This window comes from Schistocerca piceifrons, chromosome 2 (assembly GCF_021461385.2).
Source record: "Schistocerca piceifrons isolate TAMUIC-IGC-003096 chromosome 2, iqSchPice1.1, whole genome shotgun sequence".
NCBI classification, from domain to species: Eukaryota; Metazoa; Arthropoda; class Insecta; order Orthoptera; family Acrididae; genus Schistocerca; species Schistocerca piceifrons.
In genome coordinates, this window is record NC_060139.1 from 865304978 (window position 1) to 865330760 (window position 25783).

Genomic DNA, 25783 nt, shown 5'->3' on the forward strand with positions numbered 1-25783 from the left:
CATACGGGACTGTTATTAGCCACGTGGCTTCTCCGCAGTATTCTGCAGTGGCAGGCCTTTTAGAACACATCCCGTACTCAACTGAGTAAGGAAGGTCAAAATCGAACTCAAGAAGCACGTTCCTTCACACTTAAACATTGCCGGTTGTCGCGCAGATATCGTGTACGATGGACAGCCGCGCATATGCTCAGGATGTGGACTGGAAGTTCTTGTTCGCTCGATTGTTGGCAACAACGGATCACCCAGATTCCATCAGGCGAAGAGGTACAACGTTTCCCTCCTTCGATCTTGCCAATTACTTATGCACATGTGATGGCACGTACGACGTCTGATGGTTTGGATCGAAATGGTTCACCACCGCAGACAGATGGACACGTTATTGATGTGGCTCATACCACCCGCTCGCTGCAGAGGGAGTCGCCAGATAATCCCGAACAGCAGCTGCCACTACACAGCAAGTGGATCAACGAGTCGTGTCAAGCCAAGCTTTCCTCTCGGAAGGTGCGGAAAAGTCGGATCTACACTCATAATCTGATAGGGGGACGCACGTCCGGAAGCAGCGCTCGGCCTCCAAGCACAAGAAACGCTGGCGGACTCCGTATGACGACTGTCTACATCTACATCTACATTTATACTCCGCAAGCCACCCAACGGTGTGTGGCGGAGGGCCCCCCTCCAAATCAGAACAGATGTCCAGGAGAAGAAGAGTCCATCGTTTTAGTTTCTAAAGGAGGATCAATGTTGATGGACGCCTCCGTAGCAGGTGCGTCCACGACACGGTCGAAATCAGTCCTTCCGTGTGTCTATCCGCAGCGTCGTCGAGCAGATGCGCTAAACTATAGGCCTATATCTCTGACATCAATCTGTTGTAGAATTTTAGAACATGTTTTTTGCTCGTGTATCATGTCATATCTGGAAACCCAGAATCTACTCTGTAGGAATCAACATGGATGCCGAAAACAGCGATCGTGTGAGACATAACTCGCTTTATTTGCTCATGATACCCAGAAAATATTAGATACAGACTCCAAGGTAGATGCCATTTTCCTTGATTTCCGCAAGGCGTTCGATACAGTTCTGCACTGTCGCCTGATAAACAAAGTAAGAGCCTACGGAATATCAGATTGAAGAGTTTTTAGTAAACAGAACACAGCATGTTGTTCTCAATGGAGAGACGTCTACAGACGTTAAAGTAACCTCTGGCGTGCCACAGGGGAGTGTTATGGGACCATTGCTTTTGACAATATATATAAATGACCTAGTAGATAGTGTCGGAAGTTCCATGCGGTTTTTGCTTTACGTGCCACTGTCATTACCTCCCTTTCCTGTTCCAGTCGTGTGTGGCTCGCGGGAAGAACGACTGCCGGAAAGCCTCCGTGCGCGCTCGAATCTCTAATTTTACATTCGTGATCTCCTTGGGAGATATAAGTAGGGGGAAGCAATATATTCGATACCTCATCCAGAAACGCACCCTCTCGAAACCTGGACAGCAAGCTACATCACGATGCAGAGTGCCTCTCTTGCAGAGTCTGCCACTTGAGTTTGCTAAACATCTCCGTAACGCTATCACGCTTACCAAATGAACCTGTAACCTGGTACGGATCCCACACTGATGAGCAATACTCAAGTATAGGTCGAACGAGTGTTTTGTAAGCGACCTCTTTTGTTGATGGACTACATTTTCTAAGGACTCTCCCAATGAATCTCAACCTGGCACCCGCTTTACCAACAATTAATTTTATATTATCATTATACTTCAAATCGTTCCGCACGCATACTCCCACATATTTCCAGAAGTAGCTGCTACCAGTGTTTGTTCCGCTATCATATAATCATACAATAAAGGATCCTTCTTTCTATGTATTCGCAATACATTACATTTGTCTATGTTAAGGGTCAGTTGCCACTCCCTGCACCAAGTGCCTATCCGCTGCAGATCTTTCTGCATTTCGCTGCAATTTTCTAATGCTGCAACTTCTCTGTATACTACAGCATCATCCGCAAAAGCCGCATGGAACTTCCGACACTATCTACTAGGTCATTTATATATATTGTCAAAAGCAATGGTCCCATAACACTCCCCTGTGGCACGCCAGAGGTTACTTTAACGTCTGTAGACGTCTCTCCATTGAGAACAACATGCTGTGTTCTGTTTACTAAAAACTCTTCAATCTGATATTCCGTAGGCTCTTACTTTGTTTATCAGGCGACAGTGCAGAACTGTATCGAACGCCTTGCGGAAATCAAGGAAAATGGCATCTACCTTGGAGTCTGTATCTAATATTTTCTGGTTGTCATGAGCAAATAAAGCGAGTTATGTCTCACACGATCGCTGTTTTCGGAATCCATGTTGATTCCTACAGAGTAGATTCTGGGTTTCCAGATATGACATGATACGCGAGCAAAAAACATGTTCTAAAATTCTACAACAGATTGATGTCAGAGATATAGGCCTATAGTTTAGCGCATCTGCTCGACGACGCTGCGGATAGACACACGGAAGGACTGATTTCGACCGTGTCGTTGACGCACCTGCTACGGAGGCGTCCATCAACATTGATCCTCCTTTAGAAACTAAAACGATGGACTCTTCTTCTCCTGGACATCTGTTCTGATTTGGAGGGGGGCGATAGAACACCATCGCAGCCGAGAGGAAACACAACAAGGGCCTCTTTGGTAGCAGCTGTAACACAACGGCAGCCTCTTTCCAGTGACTTGTGGACGGACGACTAGGAAGACGATTCTTCGGCATGCATTGCTCTTGTCGAAGACAGGAAGTTACACTCTTCCTCATCTCCTGCAGACAGTGCGATGATAGAGACGAGAGGGTGGCTTGGGGTGACAAATCCCGTCACCGCTGCTTAGACTGATGACTGCAACTGACTTACAGGGGGAACGACATCACATCGAACCGTGACTATCAACATCAGTACCATCCTGTCGTGTATGAAGCTGTCATTGTTACGAAACACAATTTATCCGGCCGGCACCGACGTAGTTTTATTGCAAAAGGTATACGTCCTTCGCTCCCTCGGCATCTCTGGATACACGATATGCATATCACATGCTTCGAATACGGGCAGTGGCGTCGCAATACTTCTCAGACAAGATTTAGTAGTCACCGATGCGTGGCATATACTGTTTGATGGTATTCATTATGGTGAAACTGCCAAAAAGTAGAGGGGTAGGAGCTGAATTGGTACCGGTAGCTTAGCCGGTGTGCTATTATTAACGACGGTTTTCTCGGCAAGTGGAGACCATCGCACGAAGAGCCGCGAGCCAGCTACTCAGTACATTTTCCTCTACAAAATACCTAACAAAGAACCCCTTGAGAGCAGCGCGAATGAGCCTCTGCGCGGATCTCGGTCGCTTATATAGTATATGCGGTAGCTTGGACTTAGAAAATTTTCACAGTGCCAGCGGATCGTTATCCCGGACGCGCATACTGAGTGCGAGGTCGGAAAAGGTCAGTGATGTTTACGGCATTCGGCGCCGCACGTATTATCTCCATTCAGTGGTAGGCACAGCATGAGGTTGCGGAGCGTAGTTGAACTCTTACTCCAAGACTAAACTCATGACAGTGCTACTGTGCTAGTAGAGCAGTTGCAACGATAAACAAAAGAAAGAAGTGGCAGATAAAATATTAGCGTTTCTGCAAAATAAGTCAATGGAATGTGTAGTGTTGTGTATGCTCGATTGTACGGCCAGTGCGCGTGACGAGTACAATGATGGTTGTTGTGGCGTAACAAGACAACCACGCCACTCGGAAGTAGCCGAAAGGCACGCGTTAACTCACGCAGGCTAGAGATAGGTCTGAAACAGTATACGTAATGAATGCTATAAAGAAAAGTACGTAGCTGCTGGAATACTTAACTTTAATCCATTCTTGGTACATCGCTATTGACGATACAAGTGAGACTCTATAGTTTCAGACTATATACTGCTAATGGCGCCTTGCTAGGTCGTAGCCATTGACTTAGCTGAAGGCTATTCTAACTATCAGCTCTGCAAATGAGCGAGGCTTCGTCAGTGTGCATCGCTAGCTACGTCGTCCGTACAACTGGGGCGAGTGCTAGTACGTCTCTCTAGACCTGCCGTGTGGTGGCGCTCGGTCTGCTATCACTGAAAGTGGCGACACGCGGGTCCGACATGTACTAATGGACCGCGGCCGATTTAAAGCTACCACCTAGCAAGTGTGGTGTCTGGCGGTAACACCACAATGGTTGTACCTGCTTAACAAGTGAAAATGATGTTGAAAATGGGATAGAGCCATGCAGTTCATCACGCTTGTCGGACAGGGAGCCACAAATTCCGTCTTCATTGAAACACAGTAAAGCACAATCGTGTTTAAGGAGAAGGTACTAAACGTAATTACGTACATAGATCATCCCATCGTAGTAAGAAACACAATTATCAACATATTTCTAATACGTCCGCAGCAATATGACCGTGAAGTGCATGAACAAATCTACGTATATTCAAGAGAGGACAATGCGCACGTGTTGCAAAAATTGGTGTTTGGGCGTTTGAAGAGCGCTCGGTACAAATTACAGGATGTGCATCATTGTGATCTTTATGCACATAAAAATGTGCGCGACATAGGTCACAGTGTTTTCAAGGGAAGCAGGTGACGGTTGCATGACTTGAAACATTGCCACAGAATTGCCTGACGTACGATAGCGATATTTCACACAATGTATCAGCTGAACGATCCACAGAAAACTGTGGAATTGGCCCGAAAATTTGTAGACGAGGTAAACATTGTTATCCCATCGTTGAATAAGGAATTTGTTTTCGTTTCCGACCAATCGGGATTTGAAAAGGAAAGGCATGTGAAAGGAACCTTGGAAATTATAGGTCCTAAGACAGTTGTATCAAGATCAACCACCATCAGTGCCGTAATGCATTCTCATACAATTATGCCGACTGTTAATCTGGATGGTAAATTGGTTGGAAAGTCATTTATTATGCTGCGAGAAGTTGGAGGTGCTCCCCCCCCCCCCCACCCCCCTACGATTCTTTCTAGTGCGCGTGATCTTGCAAGTTCAGTAGGAAATATTTACGTCACAGCAAGCAAGAGTGTTCTAGAGTACGCGCGTCCGCTGGCGCGCCGCCACGATTTTGTCAGCCGGCAGCAGCTGCGAGAGGTCAACAAGGTCAAGCGATAAGAGTGATTATATAACAAAACTGTTGCATCCTTGAGCCCCCGGTTCTAGATGTACCCATGTCCGGTTAATGGCTGACGCTACAGATCAGTTTGAATAAAGATGAATTTATTTATGAAAATACAAAGTACAATCTCCAACAAACTTTACATATTCACATACTCCCATACTTTTAACCCAAATGAATACAGACTCATTTACAGATATTTTTCTCTTATTACGAGTATACAAAGACAATGCTGAAGTAGACATATAAGCTGATTTACCAAAGTCTTTATTTGCAAGTTCTGCCATATGGTAAGTACGATAGGCAATAATGTCTCTATCAACACAACTTTCAAGTCCAGGAACAGTAGGTACTCCTGCACCTCCACGTACAATGGCTACAGTAAGCCAACCATTACCATGTGAGAATGTATCATTAATGTCAATACTAACTGATTTTTACTTGATTCCTGATCTGCGTATAAAAATCGATCAAAATATCCTTCAGAAGTGTGTGACGTTGCAGTTCATACCTCCTGGAACCACTGGATAGATTCAGCCTCCAGATGTATGTTTTTTTAATGCCTGTAACACGTCGCTCTTAACGGAACTAAATCGACAGATGTGAAAGTAATATCCGGAGAACCACAGGGATGTATGATAGGACCGGTGCTGTTTACAATATATATAAATGATCTACTAGAGAGCGTCGGATGCTCTTTAAGGCTATTCGCAGATGATGCAATTGTATGTACCAAAGTTGCAACGCCAGAAGATAGTAAAAATATGAAGAAAGACCTGCAGATAATTCATGAATGGTGCAGGCTCTGGCAGTTGACCATGAACGTAAATAAATGTAACATATTGCACATACTTAGGAAAAAAATCCACTATTGTACAGCTAGACTATTGATGAGAAACAGATGGAGACAGCGTCTGCTGTAAAATATCTAGGCCTAACGATCCAGAGCAACCTTCAATGGAATGACCACATCAAACAAATAGTGAGAAAAGCAGACACCAGACTCAGATTCATCGGGAGAATCGTAAGGAAATCTAACTCATCCACGAAAGAAGTGGCTTATAAGCCGCTTGTTCGCCTGGTTCTTGAGTGTTGTTTGTCTATCTGGGTTATTTAACAGGTAAGACTGATAGAGGAGATAGAGAAGATCCAACGAAGAGCGGCGCGTTTCGTCACGGGATCATTTAGCTGGCCAGAGAGCGTTACGGAGATGCTAAACAAACTCCACTGGTGGACGTTACAAGAGAGGCGTTGTACATCACGGAGAGATTTACTATTAAAATTTCGGGACAGCACTTTTTGGGAGGAGTCGGACAACATATTACTTCCCCCCACATACATCTCGCGTATTGACCACGAGGAGGAAATTCGAGAAATTAGAGCCATTACAGAGGCTTACCGACAATCATTACTCCCACGCTCTATTCGCGAGTGGAACAGGGTTGAAGGAATCAGATAGTGGTACCGAAAGTACCCTCCGCCACACACCATTACGTCGCTTGCGGAGTATGATGTAGATCTAGATGTTATCCCAGTACCTGCAGTTACGCCTTAAAGGATATCCAGTTGCACGATAAGCACCACGGCAAAATGTTTCGTACTCGGTTGCATGCCATCGCATTCCATCAGTTCATATCACCCCGTTACACCAATACGATCCTATAGGAATTCTTTAAGAGTGGATACATAGCTAAACCTTCTGCACGTTTTGATCTTCATGGTGCGAATCTTTGTGACCACTGTGGCATGGCCGGCATTGTGACCGAGCGGTTCTAGACGCTTCAGTGCGGAACCACGCTGCTGCTACGGTCGCAGGTTCGAATCCTGTCTCGGGCATGGATGTTTGTGACGACCTTAGGTTGGTTAGGTTTAAGTAGTTCTGAGTTCTAGGGGACTGATGACCTCAGAAGTTAAGCCCCATAGTGCTTAGAGCCATTTGAACCATTGGAACCACTGTGGCGTACCATTTTTCATTCGGTCTTCATGGTACAAGTTAATTGTTTGTTTTGAACTTTTCGTGAATGTCGATAATCATTTTGTTAAGGGTAATACATTCATCCTATAGAAAATTGATCTTTTGCACCTCTGAAACAACCATTTTCTGTCGTTGTCATGATGCACATGGTGAGTCATTAACCGTTAATGCTTTTCCTGTCATGACTGTTAACATAACTCTTTCAAATGAGCCTTACTAAATACTGAACTTGTGACATAGCACTCAAGGGACTCCTTGTAAGACAGCGTAATCCGTGATTAATAGGTCACTTCAGTCTGGAACCGCGCGACCGCTACGGTCGCAGGTTCGAATCCTGCCTCGGGCATGGATGTGTGTGATGTCCTTAGGTTAGTTAGGTTTAAGTAGTTCTAAGTTCTAGGGGACTAATGACCTCAGAAGTTAAGTCCCATAGTGCTCAGAGCCATTTGAACCATTAATAGGTCTGATGGCTCCCTTGTAAGTTTGTACTACAATTTTGCGAACGATCGGTAAGGCTTTGGGTACAAGCTTACCTTTTTAGAATGATGTTGCATCAAACGAGTTTCTCAGATGAAAAGCGTTGCAGAGCTCTCGGTCATCACAGCTCTGGAGCAGAACCGGCTCAAACCACACGCAGAACTGCATGCTTTCTCGCTGGTGCACACCCGTCCCCTTGAAGCTCAGCCAGACGTTCTAATTAACACAATCTCGCGGGATTCCGTGGGCGACGAGTGCCCGTAACATCAGCCACTAATGATCGGGTAATTGGGAGTGTACGCTTGGAAACAGAACATCCACATCAAAGAGGACCAGCGGCGGCTCTGTGATTTCCAATGACCAGTGTGTTCGGGAAAGCGCGTTTCGCGGAAACCTCGTCGTGGCAGGCTTTATGTTGGAATACTACCCACCGGAATCGCACAAGGCATTGTCTGCAACAGGACAGCCCACGATGTTGGTGTCGAACAACGGCGGTTCGTTTCACCAAAACGTCCCCATTTCCCATACTGACGTAATGTGATAACACAATGCAGGCTTTCAGTTCTTGGTTATTTTCTTTTTATAGGCATTAGAAGGGAAAGCAGAAAGGTGGAAGGAGTACATACAAGGGCGAGGTACTTGAGGACAATATTATGGAAATGGACGAGGATGTAGATAAAGATGAAATAGGAGATATGATATTGCGTGAAGAGTTTGACAGAGCACTGAAAGACCTAAATCGAAACAAGGCCCCGGGAGTAGACAACATTCCATTAGAACTACTGACAGCTTTGGGAGAGCCAGTACTGACAAATCTCTACCATCCGGTGAGCAAATTGTATGAGACAGGCGAAATACCCTCAGACTTCAAGAAGAATATAATAATTCCAATCACAAAGAAAGCAGGTGTTGACACATGTGAAAATTACCGAAATATCAGCTTAATAAGTCACGGCTGCAAAATCACTAACGCGAATTCTTTACAGACAGATGGAAAAACTGGTAGAAGCCGACCTCGGGGAAGATCAGTTTGGATTCCGTAGAAATACTGAACACGTGAGGCAATACTGACCCTACGACTTATCTTAGAAAATAGATTAAGGAAAGGCAAAGCTACGTATCTAGCATTTGTAGACTTAGAGAAATCTTTTGACAGTGTTGACTGGAAAACTCTCTTTCAAATTCTGAAGGTGGTAGGGGCCGTGGTGGTCTAGCGGTTCTAGACGCTCAGTCCGGAGCCGCGCGACTGCTACGGTAGCAGGTTCGAATCCTGCCTCGGGCATGGATGTGTGTGATGTCCTTAGGTTAGTTAGGTTTAAGTAGTTCTAAGTTCTAGGGGACTGATGACCACAGATGTTAAGTCCCATAGTGCTCAGAGCCCTTTGAACCATTTTTTTTTAAGGTGGCAGGGGTAAAATACAGGGAGCGAAAGGCTATTTACAATTTGTACAAAAAGCAGTTGGTAGTTATAAGAGTCGAGGGCCATGAAAGGGAAGCAGTGGTTGGGAAGGGAGTGAGACAGGGTTGTAGCCTATCCCCGATTTTATTCAATCTGTATATTGAGCAAGCAATAAAGGAAACAAAAGAAAAATTCGGAGTAGGTATTAAAATCCATGGAGAAGAAATAAAAACTTTAAGGTTCGCCGATGACATTGTAATTCTGCCAGAGACAGCAAAGGACTTGGAGGAGCAGTTGAACGGAATGGACAGAGTCTTGAAAGGAAGATATAAGATGAACATCAACAAAAGCAAGACGAGGATAATGCAATGTAATCGAGTTAACTTGGGTGATGCTGAGGGAATTAGAGTAGGGAATGAGACAGTTACAATAGTTAAGGAGTTTTGCTGTTTGGGGAGCAAAATAACTGATGATGGTCGAAGTAGAGATGATATAAAATATATACTTGCAATGGCAAGGAAAGCGTTTCTGAAGAAGCGAAATTTGTTGACATCGAGTATAAATTTAAGTGTCAAGAAATCGTTTCTGAGAGTATTTGTATGGAGTGTAGCCATTTACGGAAGTGAAACATGGACGATAAATAGTTCGGACAAGAAGAGAATAGAAGCTTTCGAAATGTGGTGCTACAGAAGAATGCTGAAGATTAGATGTATAGATCACATAACTAATGAGGAGGTATTGAATAGAATTGGGGAGAAGAGGAGTTTGTAGCACAACTTGACTAGAAGAAGGGATCGGTTGGTAGGACATGTTCTGAGGCATCAAGGGATAACCAATTTAGTATTGGAGGGCAGCGTGGAGTGTAAAAATCGTAGAGGGACACCAAGAGATGAATACACGATGCAGATTCAGAAGGATGTAGGTTGCAGTAGGTACTGGGAGATGAAGCAGCTTGCACAGGATATAGTAGCATGGAGAGCTGCATCAAACCAGTTTCAGGACTGAAGACCACAACAACAACAACAGGCATTAGAGCGCGTTCCAAGCATGTTTCTATGCCTAGCTCTTTATGAGCGCCTCAGATTCGTCTTCGTAGTTCGCACTGGAACCTCGCTAACGTCAGTGGTATCTATAAGCGTTGCCGACTCTGCTGTGGCACCGCGACCTCCGGACGATACCACACAAAACGCTGTATACAAGCGAATTTAGATAAACATATGTTTTTGGAAGCAGGTATTATAAAAGATATCGAACAGTTGAGCCCATTATTCCTGTGCGTTATTGCCATCTAGTTCGCATGTGCGGAATTGCGCTAGGAATTTCCTGCATATACGGTGTCATCGCTCATGCACCACTTTGCAGTTTCAAACATTTGCGCTTTGGGGCAGCTGCAGAGGTGTTCGTCTTACAGGGCCCTCACAAGCTCAGTATTTATTGCGAAATACAGAATATTGCGCAGTAATATTGACCATATGAGGGCCGCAACGAGGGATTGCGTAATATATTGAAGAGGACTGGTGGATAACTTTCAAAATATTTACTTTTGCTCAATGAATTGCGCAATATATAGTAGCATACATCGTGATACTGTGCTGTAAAAGTCAGTTCCTGCCGAGACTTCGTGATTTGCAGGTATAAAAACAACTGATACAGCAATTCCATATGAATACACGAGGTGTGATCGGAAAGTTTTAAGAATGGATCCGCTACTGCTTACTGGTTTGGCGGGCAGGTACACGGAGGGTGGGGAGCGGGCCATTGCCTTGTCCTTGAATGCCCTGTGACAGAAAGCTGCGTTTCCTTCACTCAGTTCGTTGTGGCAGCTGATTGAGTGCGGGTCAGTTAAAGGGTTGTTGCCGGATTCTGGCTGCGTGAAAATGGACATAAAAACGGAGCAACGAGTTTGTGTGAAATTTTGTTTTAAAACCGGGAAATCAGCTTCTGAGATTTACGAACTATCAAAAACAGCTTTTTGGAGGTCTGAACATATCAAGTGTCGGCCATATTCATTCCAAAAGTGTTGTCAAGTGATTAGAAACAATACCGACTTGAAGTCAGCCAAGAACTGATTAATCGGACGAAAAATGAACCAGATTTGTTAAACAGGGTAATTACATGTGACGAATCGTAGGTATACTGATACGATTCTGAAACCAAAGTTCAGTCTTCGCATTGGAAGACTCTAGAAACCACGTCCGAAAAAAGCACGGTGAAGTTGGTCGAAGGTGAAGACAATGTTGGTGATTTTTTTTTTCGATTCTACCGCTATTGTGCGTCATGAATTTATCACTGGAGGACAGACAGTTAACCAGGAATACTACAAATGTGTCCTTGAGCGTTTGCGCGAAAAGGTGCGGACGAAAAGCCCTGCATTGTGGAAAGACAGGAGTTGGGTGCTACACCGTGGCAATGCTCCGGCTCTTCGTACCTTCTCCATCGTTGAATTTTTGATCAAATTCAAAATTTTTGTGCTTCCACAACCGCCACATTCCCCTGGTTTGGCCCCTGTGGACCTCTGCCTGTTTCTTAAACTGAGATTTTCCACTGAAAGGGAACCGATTTGTCTCGACTGAAGACATCCAGGCAAATGCGGAGAGCGTCCATAACACACTTCAGGAAAAAAATTTCCGGGAATGTTTCCAAAAGTGTAAACACCGTTGGAGTCGGTGTGTTCAGTCAGAAGGAGACTATTCTGAAGGAGATGCATCACAGTAGCATGTAAGTAACACCATTGTACAATTACAAGCCCATTCTTAAAACTTTCCAATCACACCTCGTAGATATACCAAGAAAGGCAGATGAAAGGAGTCATGTGTTACCATCCATACTGGGTAGCAATTTGATTATTACACACTGGGGAATTCGATAAGTAACACGACAAATTTGTCGTTGTGCAGAAATAAAAATCGTTCAAATGGCTCTGAGCACTATGAGACTTAACTTCTGAGGTCATCAGTCCCCTAGAACTACTTAAACCTAACTAACCTATGTACAACACACACATCCATGCCCGAGACAGGATTCGAATCTGCGACCGTAGCGGTCGCGCGGTTCCAGACTTCAGCGCCTAGAACCGCTCGGCCACTCCGGCCGGCCGTTTTACAGAGATCCCAATTTTATTTTCGAGTTTATCTATCAACTAAAATGAAACCTGAAAGAGTAATTCCAAACTCAGCAATAAATAAAGATATCACACGTTATTAATGAAGGAATGAACAAATGTGTAATAGTGCTTTCAGTACTTCACAATAAACCAAATGAGCATAAAATACAGATACAGCAAATAATGTTTTAAAAACAAGGCAATGTGATCCTAATTAGAATTTTAAGGAAGTAACCACAGTCACGGCTGAAGGCCCTTATCGTCAAGAACGGCAATTATTTAAAAAATATAACATACTGTAAAACAGCAATGCAATAGCAAGGTTAATATAAAAGGACAAGCAACTGATCACCAAACAGGGGAGAAAAAATGATGGTAAACTTGGTAGCAAAATCATTTAAACCTGCTGTAACGCCAAGAACGGCAATTATATAAAAAAAATTTAGAAACATACAATATAACATCAAACAATAATAAAACACAAGGACCAGTCAGACGGTGCACCAGGAATCGACCTCTGAGTAGGTCCTGCAAAAAAACACTTTCGCAAGCGATGAGATAGGCAGCCAAGAGCTGCATTCACTTCACAAGATGGTAACTCAGACTAGTGGCAGTCTAGCGAATGACTAATGATAATCTTGCTGAGGCTACGAGACGTCCAATAAACCAAATGCAAAGATGTAAAAATACACCAAAGCCGGAATCAGCAGTCTGGATTTCGCCCTCAAAATACTTTGCTTATAGCGCCCGGAACTAGAAAGAAATCACTGCCACCAGAGTAGAAGAATCGCCAACCAACCTACAATCAAGAAAGCTGTCAGAACTACGCGCCTCACCGGACAGCAGTGGCAGGGCGAGGAAACGAACACTGCAGTTACATTCAGGGCAGTCAACTGGGGCGTTAGCGGCCACGAGGCAGAAAAAATACCGCTGGTTGAACTTAACAAATAGTCACAACCTGAACGCAATAAATAGTCATTAGAAGTCCAGCAAAGCTAATCAGATTAATCAGATCCGCCTTCCCCAAGCACCCCACTTTCTGCTCTTCGCCTCGGCAACACTACGAGCAGCAACACGAACCCAAGTCACGGGAGAATCGCAAGATCTCACAATGGTGGAGGTTTCTGTACTTGAATCCAAATGCACTCAAAAATTGCAGGATCCTGTTTACGACGAGGCTGTGCATACTCGTGACCACAGGCCCTCTATCCGGTAGTCCATGTGCGCGACCAGCGGTATCGGCGTTTTCTCGCACTGCGCGGACCTGGCTCCTCCTGAGCCCCCAACCGAACTGCCCACTGGCATGACCCGGAAGAACCACGAAATCGCCCCAAAGATAGGGCCACAGTTACTACATATCGATAACCGCCGCTGCTGCCACTAGCGGACAGGCAACGCTTGCGAAACCAAGTGGCGCCACTGAACACGAGAAGAAGACAAACAACCGCAACGATGTCGACTAAACGATACGGTCTGGCATCCAACAAAAGACAGAAACTTACAAACAACACCAATGCGAGCGGCAGCGCGGCTCATAAAAGTCTTCTGCAAAACTACGCTAGGCGTTCAATAACTAACGTAACACTGTTCTTTCTGTAGAAGGTTGGTTTTATTCAGGATTCCAGTGCACCATAATATTCCCCACTCCTTTCGCTACAAAATCCTACTTTCCAGTATAATCTCCGTTCAATGCGACGGCCTTACGCCGGATTACAGGAAGGGCCCGTATGCCCACATTGTAGCACTCTACTGATCCACGTCTGAGCTAACTTCTTGCTGCGTCAATAACCTCCCTATCATCCTCGCCCAACGAATCACCTTGCTTTTGTTCACTGCCAGGTCTCTGTAGACATTCTGCAAGCACCTTTGAATATCTGTGACGCTCTGGTTTCAAGCCAAAAGAAACTCAACGACACCTCTCTGCTTCGAACGTACCTCTTTTACAGACACCACTTCGATGGCCACATATACCGTCGCCACATATCGGAACTTCATGATCTTATAGGGGCTGAAGCGGGAATATACCACGATCTGTCACAACAAATTCCGAATTTTTTAACCATAATTGGCCGACAAAAAAGTGTTGTATTATTTGTTGAATGCCGTCCGTATTTAATATTTATTCAGTAATTAGCCGTAGCAACATTCGACAAAAGTGTTTAAATGCAGGGGAACTGCTTCTTGTCCATTTCAAAAGTCTGAATTATTTCTTGTCAAAATACATATTCTCTAGAACATTGGGTGTCAGGTTTATAGATCGCTTCTGCTTTTCTGGAAAGCGAAACTCGACAAATACGAGTAATTTCTCTTTGTTTTCTGTTTACTTAAGCTGCAACGAAGTTCGGCCATCCGTCGAAACACTTCCTCGCTCAGTCTTTCAAATTTTTGATAGTCAAATGGTTCAAATGGCTCTGAGCACTATGCGACTCAACTTCTGAGGTCATCAGCCGCCTAGAACTTAGAACTATTTAAACCTAATTAACCTAAGGACATCACACACATCCATGCCCGAGGCAGGATTCGAACCTGCGACCGTAGCGGTCGCTCGGCTCCAGACTGTAGCGCCTAGAACCGCACGGCCACTCCGGCCGGCTTTTGATAGTCCTCCGGGTCTACTGCAACTTCTCTTCGCATGTTGGTGCAGCCGCGTGTACAATACCTTACAACGCTTGTATATATATATATATATATATATATATATATATATATATATATATATATATATATATATATATATATAGTGCTGTATTTGCCCTCGCACTTTCGCGCATTATAATTTGTGTTACAAATAGATATAGGTGTTGTAAGGCTTTGTAGTATTTATTTAACTTACAGTTATAAATTACGCATCAAATGAAAGAGAGATTTAAACAGTTTTTCTTACGTGTGTTCAATATGAGAATCATCCGTCATACATCGAGTCAATAGGCGAGTTCTTTCCAAAGTTTAATCAGTACTTATGCAGTAATTGTATGCAAAAATGCCGATTCTAAAAAGTTGTGCTATATAATCCGGTAGCGGAGGCGCATACACAAGATCCTGTATGAATTCCCAAAGGTGAAAATCGCATGGTGTCAGATCGTGTGTGAACGTCGAGGCACAAGAAGCTCTCTCATCCAGCCCCTTCTGGCCAATCCAGTCGAGGAACAAATCGCACAGTGAGTTACGCCAGAGAGGCAGCGCGCCGTGTTATGCCAAATGAAGTCGTTTGGTTCAGCTTCTTCCAGTTGAGGAAAGAGCCATAGTTCCAGTGCATTTAGATAAGGAACACCAGTTACAGTTGTTTTGCCGAAAAAGAAAGGCCTACAAACATCCCGCCAGGATATGACACACCATTCATTTTAGTTGAGTCTCGTTGCAACTGTACTATTTCGTGACCCGTAGATATGCACATTATGTATGACATCAGTCCTAGTTAGGGGAAATAACTGTTAGAGACTGAATACGACACTATCCAGAAAAATCTTCGTCATACAGCAACACTTCGTTTCCAAACTGTAGTCCTTCAGCGCTTTTAACAACGGCAAATGATAAGGACGTTGGTTCAAACGTTTCCTTAAAAGTCTCCACACAGACTTCACTGGAAATACTAATTCACGACCAGCCTTCCGAACTGATTTCTTTGGACTACGTATGAAAGACTCTTACTCGTTCAACATGTTCTTCCGATACTCTTGGTAATTACATACTCCTTCCCCTTGCTCACAGGTATACAGAAAGTACTTTCTAAGATGCTCTTTCCCCTGATATATTATTTATAATCGTAAGTTGAATGTCATAAACACTACAAAACTTTAAAATCCGTATATTCGTTTAGAAACACCCTGTATTTACAGAATATTATCGTGCAACAAATATCGAGCACGCGAAGGTTTCTATAGATGCATCGTGTAATAGCAGTTTAAGGCTATGACGAACCTAGCTATGATAATTCCCCTGAAGACAGTGTGTTAGCTGTAGTTTTCCTGCGGTACCTAACGCGTACCCAATTTAAGGGGGGAGAGATCTGCGTAAAACTGGTAAAAATGTTGAAATTGTTTGCTACCAGATAGTTCTGTAATATGTTAGAAATGTTGTCTCCAATTTTCGAAGTTTAATTCTTCTGTAATATGTTAGAAATGTTGTCTCTAATTTCCAGAGTTTAATTCGTGCTACAAATGATGTAAAAGCCACCTTTTCTCAATCAAATTCCAGTACCGCGCACACTTTTCTATACGACTCTGTCCTTGTTTGCGGTGTTCAATTGTTTCCCGTCATCAGAAAAGACACCTGTAGAGTATCGAAGGCAGTCAGCCCAATTACGATGCGGTTAATTACGATTTGTTAAACGAAAGCACACATGGAGGAACACAAAACCCGAACAAAAGCTCTAATAACCTCATTTAGAAGAGATTCCCGAAGACAACATTTTGTTCATCTGCTCTTCTCAAAATTTCCTCATATCATGCTTGCCATGATGGTAACTGTGGAAGAATCACGATCGTTATGAGGCTGGTATGCGGATTGCTTCACTCAAAACTTATTGAAGAAGACTGATGATGAGCGTATTGCTAGTTCTGAAATGACAGTGAAGGAAATTGCCAAAAGTGCTTGCCAGAAGTATCAGACAAGAAGAAAAAAGCTACATGAAGACCAGAAGGACCAAATGAGTGGCTATGACCAACGTGAATGTACTTGCTTTTGGTATAAATGTCAATAAAATCTTTTTTATGCGCTTCCGGCAACTTTTATTTTTCATTGTGTAAGGAACATTTTCTGCTTTACCATTGTAGACAAAAAGATGAAATTTGCTACAGACATTGTTCATACCATAGCACAACTTTCTATGGTACAAAATATTTGAAAGTGGATTACTGTCAAATTTATTTAAAGTTTCGTGAAATAAAAATTGATGTATCTCCTAAATATAAATTTGAAAAGAAATGTTGCGAAAGTTCTAAGACTGACATTAAGAAACTGGGTCACAGATTTGTTTTTTACCTAATTACTAAGAATAACCTTTGGGACAATGTTCCTCATGTGATAGTAGTAGTTGTTCTGGCTATGTTCAGTCCAAAAACTGGTTTGATGCAACTCTCCATGCTATTCTGCCCTGTGCAAGCCTCTTCATCTTCCAGTAACTACTGCAACCTACATTCTTACGAATCTGCTTTCTGTATTCATCTCTTGACCTCCCTCTACAATTTTTATCCCCAACACTTCCCTCCGATACTAAACTGGTGAATCGTTTATTTCTCAAAACGTGTAGTATAAACCGATCCGTTCTATTAGTCAAATTGTGTTACAAATTTCTTGTCCATTTCGCTTCAGTATCTTTTCATTTGTTACGTGATATGCCCGTCTACTCTTCAGTATTCTTGCGTAGCACCATATTCTTGTTTAAGCTATTTATCGTCCATGTTTCACTACCATACGTGACTATACTCTAGACAAATACACTCCTGGAAATTGAAATAAGAACACCGTGAATTCATTGTCCCAGGAAGGGGAAACTTTATTGACACATTCCTGGGGTCAGATACATCACATGATCACACTGACAGACCAACAGGCACATAGACACAGGCAACAGAGCATGCACAATGTCGGCACTAGTACAGTGTATATCCACCTTTCGCAGCAATGCAGGCTGCTATTCTCCCATGGAGACGATCGTAGAGATGCTGGATGTAGTCCTGTGGAACGGCTTGCCATGCCATTTCCACCTGGCGCCTCAGTTGGACCAGCGTTCGTGCTGGACGTGCAGACCGCGTCAGACGACGCTTCGTCCAGTCCCAAACATGCTCAATGGGGGACAGATCCGGAGATCTTGCTGGCCAGGGTAGTTGACTTACACCTTCTAGAGCACGTGTGGTGGCACGGGATACATGCGGACGTGCATTGTCCTGTTGGAACAGCAAGTTCCCTTGCCGGTCTAGGAATGGTAGAACGATGGGTTCGATGACGGTTTGGATGTACCGTGCACTATTCAGTGTCCCATCGACGATCACCAGTGGTGTACGGCCAGTGTAGAAAATCGCTCCCCACACCATGATGCCGGGTGTTGGCCCTGTGTGCCTCGATCGTATGCAGTCCTGATTGTGGCGCTCACCTGTACGGCGCCAAACACGCATACGACCATCATTGGCACCAAGGCAGAAGCGACTCTCATCGCTGAAGACGACACGTCTCCATTCGTCCCTCCATTCACGCCTGTCGTGACACCACTGGAGGCGGGCTGCACGATGTTGGGGCGTGAGCGGAAGACGGCCTAACGGTGTGCGGGACCGTAGCCCAGCTTCATGGAGACGGTTGCGAATGGTCCTCGCCGATACCCCAGGAGCAACAGTGTTCCTAATTTGCTGGGAAGTGGCGGTGCGGTCCCCTACGGCACTGCGTAGGATCCTACGGTCTTGGCGTGCATCCGTGCGTCGCTGCGGTCCGGTCCCAGGTCGACGGGCACGTGCACCTTCCGCCGACCACTGGCGACAACATCGATGTACTGTGGAGACCTCACGCCCCACGTGTTGAGCAATTCGGCGGTACGTCCACCCGGCCTCCCGCATGCCCACTATACGCCCTCGCTCAAAGTCCGTCAACTGCACATACGGTTCACGTCCACGCTGTCGCGGCATGCTACCAGTGTTAAAGACTGCGATGGAGCTCCGTATGCCACGGCAAACTGGCTGACACTGACGGCGGCGGTGCACAAATGCTGCGCAGCTAGCGCCATTCGACGGCCAACACCGCGGTTCCTGGTGTGTCCGCTGTGCCGTGCGTGTGATCATAGCTTGTACAGCCCTCTCGCAGTGTCCGGAGCAAGTATGGTGGGTCTGACACACCGGTGTCAATGTGTTCTTTTTTTCCATTTCCAGGAGTGTATATTCAGAAAAGACTTCCAAACACTCAACTCTATATTCAATGTTATCAAATTTCTCTTCTTCAGAAACGCTTTACTTGCCATTCCAACTCTACTTCGTACATCCTCTCTACCTCTGCCATGATCAGTTATTTTGCTGCTCAAATACCAGAACTCATTTACTACTTCAACTGTTTAATTTCCTAATCTAATTTCCTCAGCATCACTTGATTTAATTCGACAACATTAGATTATCCTTGTATTGCTTTTGTTGGTGTTCATCTTATATCCTCATTTCAAACCATTGTCCACTCCGTTTAATTGCTCTTCCAAGTCTCTGATAGACAATGCCATCGACAAACCTCATAGTTTCTGTTTCTTCTCCTTGAACGTTAATACTACTCCAAATTTTTCTTTCGTTTCCTTTACTTCTTGTTCAATGTACAGATTGAACTCCCATCTCAAGCACTCTTTCATTTCATGCCCCTTGACTTTTATTAATGCCATCTCTTTTCTGTACTAGTTGTAAATAACCTTTCGCATTCTGTATTTTACCTCTCCTACCTTCACAATTTCAAAGAGAGTATTCCAGCCAACACAGTAAAAAGTTTTCTCTAAGTCTAACTTGTCCTCTAACATAAATCCTAGGGTCAGTATTGCCTCGCGTGTTCCTAGATTTCTCCGAAATCCTGACTCTTCTTCCCCGAGTTCAGCCTCTACTATTTTTTCCGCTTTTCTATAAAGAATTCGTATGTGTGTGTTCTAAAAGCATCCAGCAATGTCCTTATAAAATTATTTGACAAAAGAACTTAAAAAATCCATATTGTAGCCAATGACAACATGTGCAAAATTTGGTTCAGTTATCTCTCAAACAGTAAAAGCTGTGTTGTTATTATGCGGACACTATATCATGGCAATTTTAGGCTGAGAGTGTTTTGAACTATTGTTGCGTAAGATACCGGTAAAGGTCTTGCCTGAGTTACTGCCAACAGCAGCAAACAATTGCGCTGAAGCCACTACCCTATTCATTGTCTACTCCAATTTGCTTTGCGTTGTGGATTGCTTGTTTTTTTTCAGTTTTGAAGTGAGTAAAGATACTAATCCTGGTGCATAAAGAGATTTGAATGAGACTCTTACCGCAAGAAAAGGAATCAGCGATCGCTATCAGCGCTATATCAGTTCTGTTTTCGTGCAGGCACAGAACTCGGAAGCAGGGTGGCAGCCCTTCGAGAGGGAGGCGCGGCTTTTTCCCCCACATTGCTCCTCTCCCCTCGGACAGTCTAAGGTCCAGTTTGTCGTCGCGGGTGACTGCCACGGTGTACTGTCCGCATAACAGCTTATACACTGGAGAGACAAAGAAACTGATTCACCTGCCTAATACCGTGTAGGGCCCTCGCGAACACGCATAAGTGCCGCAACACGACGTAACATGGACTTGACTAATCTCTTAAGTAGTGCCGGAGGGAACTGACATCATGAATCCCACAGGGCAGTCCATAAACTATCAGACGTACGAGGGGGGATGATCTCTTCTGAACAGCACGTTGCAAGGCATCCCAGATATGCTCAATAATGTTCTTGTCTGGGAAATTTGGTGGCCAGCGGAAGTGTCTAAACTCAGAACAGTGTTCTTGGAGCCACTCTATTGCACCTATCGGAGTCGTATCTTGACGTATGGGTGGTCCCATATCACTCCAACAGCACGTGCTCCAAACCATTACAGAGCCTTCAAATGGTTCAAATGGCTCTGAGCACTATGGTACTCAACTGCTGAGGTCATTAGTCTCCTAGAACTTAGAACTAGTTAAACCTAACTAACCTAAGGACATCACAAACATCCATGCCCTAGGCAGGATTCGAACCTGCGACCGTAGCGGTCTTGCGGTTCCAGGCTGCAGCGCCTTTAACCGCACGGCCACTTCGGCCGGCACAGAGCCTTCACAAGCTTGAACAGTTCCCTGCTGACATGCAGGATCCAAGGATTCACGAGGTTCTTCACGGTAAATGATAACAGCCAAACAGTTGCAGGATAAAGATTTATTAAAATCCTTGACCACGGTTGCGGTATATCTGAACATACCTTTATCAGAAGTAAAAATACCTGAACAGGGGCATCGGAACTAAGAAAGAAAAAACACTATAGCTTAAGTAACTGTAAAATTACCGGAGTACCACAAGCACAAAAACTTTTAGTCACCTACTACAATCACATCCTGCTGTGGAGATACAAAAACCAATTGTGCCAAAGGCGACGTCAGTAGTTAAAACATCATCTCCATTTATAAAACATAATTATGGACAGAGGGTCAATGCGAACACAGCATAGCATCATTGCCTCGCCTGTGAACTAGCGTGAAGAGGGTGTGAAAGCCCTAGGGCAGACAGTTTCACCGAGAGAGGGCACTCGTGGTATGCGCGAGACACTCACGCACATTAAAACCCATGGATACATACACATGCGCATCAAAATTATTAAAAGGTGTGCTAATTCAAACCCTCTGTCTTAATAAATAAAACGTATCAGAACCATTTAAAAACATCTACGTAAAATAGAAAGCATGAAACCACTTTTACCTGTGTCCTAGTGTCAAGCAGATGAAGCTTGCGCTACTGAATACATCTAACGAGAGAGGGCACCAGTGTTGTGCGCGAGAATCTCGCGTAACTTAAAAGGTAAAATACATGCTAGCGAAAACAACCAAATTGTTGAAGTAAAACGAAACCATCTGTCGTGAATAAAAACATAACAGAGTCATTTAACCACACATACACATCGAAAGCCACAAACAGCAAACATGAAAAATACGTGAAAGCCTTCCGGCCAGTGTGGCCGAGCGATTCTAGGCGCTTCAGTATGGAACCGTGCGACCGCTACGGTCGCAGGTTCGATTTCTGCCTCGGGCATGGATGTGTGTGATGTCCTTAGGTTAGTTAGGTTTAAGTAGTTCTAAGGTCTAGGGGACTGATGACCTCAGATGTTAAGTCCCATAGTGCTCAGAGCCATTTGAACCATTTTGAACGTAAAAGCCCAACAAGACAAGACAAGCGCATCTCACCAGCATCAACAGGCATGAAAAGTAACTATATCACATTAGAGGTATATTACATTAGGGGTTTGAAACTATCTAAAAATATTTTGTTTCTAAGCTGCACTTGTTCATGAAGAATAAATCCATATTTTTGAGACAGATGCTTGAAAATCTCTAATTCTTCGAGTAGGTCCAGTTTGTAACCATTACTCGCTTCGTGAAGCAATTGTACGTCATCCAGATTGCGTGGCATATGCTGTAAGAGCCATTGATGTTCAGCAAATGCGGAATTGTATACGTTTTCCCCATTTTTACCTAGCATGTGTTGTTTATACCTTACTTTAGTGGGTCTACCTGTCTGTGCCTGTGCTTGTGATACTCTGGTAATATTACAGTTACTTAAGCTATAGCGGTTTTTTTTTTCCTTTTTCAGTTCCGATGCTAAGTTTTTGCTAATGAGGGTATCTTCCTGTTCAGGTGTATTTTACTTCTGATGAAGGTATGTTTAGATATACCGAAACCGTGGTTAAGGATTTTAATAAATCTTTATCTTGCAACTGCTTGCCTGTTATCATTTACCGTGAAGAATTTCAACAGCTGCTGTTTCAGCCATGTTTAAAATCTTGATTCGTGGGGTTGTCTCTATATCCGCACACGCCCATTCCGCTCGGTACAGTTTGAAACGAGACTCGTCCGATCAGGCAACATGTTTCCAGTCGTAGACAGTCCGATGTCGGTGTTGACGGGCCCAGACAGGCGTAAAGCTTTGTGTCGCGCAGTCTTCAAGGCTTCGACTCCGAAAGCCCACACCGACGATATCTCTTTAAATCGTGCGCACGGTGACACTTGTTGATGGCGCAGCATTGAAATCTGCAGCAATTTGCGGAAGGGTTGCGCTTCTGTCACGTTGAACGATTCTCTCCAGCCGTCGCTGGTCCCGTTCTTGCAGGATCTTTTTCCGGCCGCAGCGATGTCGGAGATTTGATGTTTTACCGGATTCCTGACATTCAAGGTACACTCGTGAAAGGGTCGTAACGGAATATCCCCACTTCAAAATGGCTCTGAGCACTATGGGACTTAACTGATGTGGTCATCAGTCCCCTAGAACTTAGAACTACTTAAACCTAACCAACCTAAGGACATCAAATGACTCAAATGGCTCTGAGCACTATGGGACTCAACTGCTGAGGTCGTTAGTCCCCTAGAACTTAGAACTAGTTAAACCTAACTAACCTAAGGACATCACACACATCCATGCCCGAGGCAGGATTCGAAGCTGCGACCGTAGCGGTCGCACGGTTCCAGGCTGTAGCGCCTAGAACCGCTCGGCTACTACGGCCGGCGATCCCCACTTCATCGCTATCTCGGACTTGCTGTGTCTCATCGCTCTTGGGCCGACTCACTTAAATCTTGATAACCTGCCATTGTAACAGCACTAACTGCGTCAGCCACTTGTTAACTTATATAGGCATTGCCAGCCACAGCGCGGTATTCTGCCTGTTTACGTATATATATTTGAATAAGCATGCTTATACCAGTTTCTTTGGCGCTTCAAAGTATTTACCCACGTATTTCCTCATAGGTCCCCCCTTAACCGCGAGCGCTCACTACCCAGGCGGCGAGCGGGCGTGAGCGCTTTTGCTCGCATAGCCGCCTTTTGAACAGGCCTGCGCATAGTCGATGACCTGATGAGCATAGTCTCCATGCTAAGAGGACGGCTGTGCGTACACGTCTGATAGGAAAAGAAGTGTTTTAAGTTTTTTGAACAGCACGCTATAAGCAATAACATTGTTTGTTTGCCGTAAAGATGAGGACCGAAACCTCCGGCACGGAACGCACAGGAATCTTTGATCTGGAAGAGTAACTGCGCCATCCATCCCCGGAGATGTGCCGATACAGTAGCGTTGTTACCTCGCCAGCGTGGCTGCGCGCCGGCCGCCGACCGGCCGTTGCATTATTCATCGGAAGACGCGTCCGACCGCAAATCCGGCGGCAAGGTAAACTTGGCTTATAGCGGCGCCGCGCCGCCCCGGCGGCAGTCGAGTATTTCCATTCGGCAGAGCGCGGCTTGCCAAACTCTCCCTCCAGCGGATCTGCGCGCCAGCGTCAAGAGTGACGGCTTGCAAACTGCTTCTCAATAAAAGGACCCGGCGCCGTGAGTGTTTGACGGCGGGCGATCGGTAGCCGTCGGGCGCTACACACCTGGACGAAGGAGGAAATACAGTTGGCCGGGGAGCCGGCAGTCGGCGCTGACACTGCTCTATAAACAGGGCCAGTCCGCCTCGCCAGAGCCGTTCGCAGAGCAGCGAGACGTCGCGGGAGCGGATGGGATCTGTGCCAGATGGCGTGTCGAGCTGCGACAGGTGTGCCGTTGAACTTTCCGTGTGGCGCAAACAGGGGCCAGATCGTTCTATTGGCGATACTGGATGTGATGGCATTTTCTTGGAGTGTTTTCTTACCTGGCGCGGATCTACGACATTTCCAAACCAGGCCAAAAACCAAATAGTGGCGCCCCGCCACCCCCCCCCCTCCTCCACCCCTCACTCGTTTGAGATAGCAGGTCAAAAATTGTTGTTCTTGTGGTCTTCAGTCCTGAGACTGGTTTGATGCAGCTCTCCATGCTACTCTATCCTGTGCAAGCTTCTTCATCTCCCAGTACCTACTGCAACCTACATCCTTCTGAATCTGTTTAGTGTATTCATCTCTAGGTCTCCCTCTACGATTTTTACCCTCCACGCTGCCCTCCAATACTAAGTTGGTGATCCCTTGATGCCTCAGAATATGCCCTACCAACCTATCCCTTCTTCAACTTGTGCCACAAACTCCTCTTCTCCCCATTTCTATTCAATACCTCCTCATTAGTTATGTGATCTACCCATCTAATCTTCAGCATTCTTCTGTAGCACCACATTTCGAAAGCTTATATTCTCTTCATGTTCAAACTATTTATCGTCCATCTTACACTTCCATTCATGGCTATACTCCATACAAATACTTTCATAAACGACTTCCTGACACTTAAAAATGGTTCAAATGGCTCTGAGCACTATGCGACGTAACTTCTGAGGTCATCACTCGCCTAGATCTTATAACTAATTAAACCTAACTAACCTAAGGACATCACACACATTCATGCCCGAGGCAGGATTCGAACCTGCGACCTTAGCGGACGCTCGGGTTCAGACTGTAGCGCCTAGAACCGCACGGCCACTCCGTCCGGCCCTGACACTTAAATTTATACTCGATGTTAACAAATATCTCTTCTTCAGAAACGCTTTCCTTGCCATTGCCAGTCTACATTTTATATCCTCTCGACTTCGACCATCATCAGTTATTTTTCTCCCCAAATAGCAATTCTCATTTACTGCTACAAGCGTCTCATTTCCTTATCTAATTCCCGCAGCATCTCCATTATCCTCGTTTTGCTTTTGTTGATGTTCATCTTATATCCTCCTTTCCAAACACTGTCCATTCCGTTCAGCTGCTCTTCCAAGTCCTTTGCTGTCTCTGACAGAATTATAATGTCATCGGTGAACCTCAAAGTTTTTATTTCTTCTCCATGGATTTTAATTCCTACTCCGAATTTTTCTTTTGTTTCCTTTACTGTTTGCTCAATATACAGATTGAATAACATCGGGGATAGGCTTCAACCCTGTCTCATTCCCTTCCCAACCGCTGCTTCCCTTCCATGCCCTCGACTCTTATAACTTGCACCTGCTTTCTGTACAAATTGTAAATAGCCTTTCGCTCCATGTATTTGACCCCTACCACCTTCAGAATTTGAAAGACG

At 44.7% G+C, this 25783-nt stretch overlaps 1 protein-coding gene across 1 annotated transcript in view; it reads left to right on the forward strand.

Moving 5' to 3' along the window:
• Nucleotides 1-312: 312 nt before the first annotated feature.
• The window catches only part of LOC124775941 (suppressor of lurcher protein 1-like), a 321061-nt gene continuing 295590 nt past the window's right edge, over nucleotides 313-25783 (forward strand). Inside the window, exon 1 of the mRNA XM_047250785.1 lies at nucleotides 313-501. Within this exon, the coding sequence (XP_047106741.1) occupies nucleotides 313-501 (189 nt within the window). The remainder of the gene's footprint in view (nucleotides 502-25783) is intronic.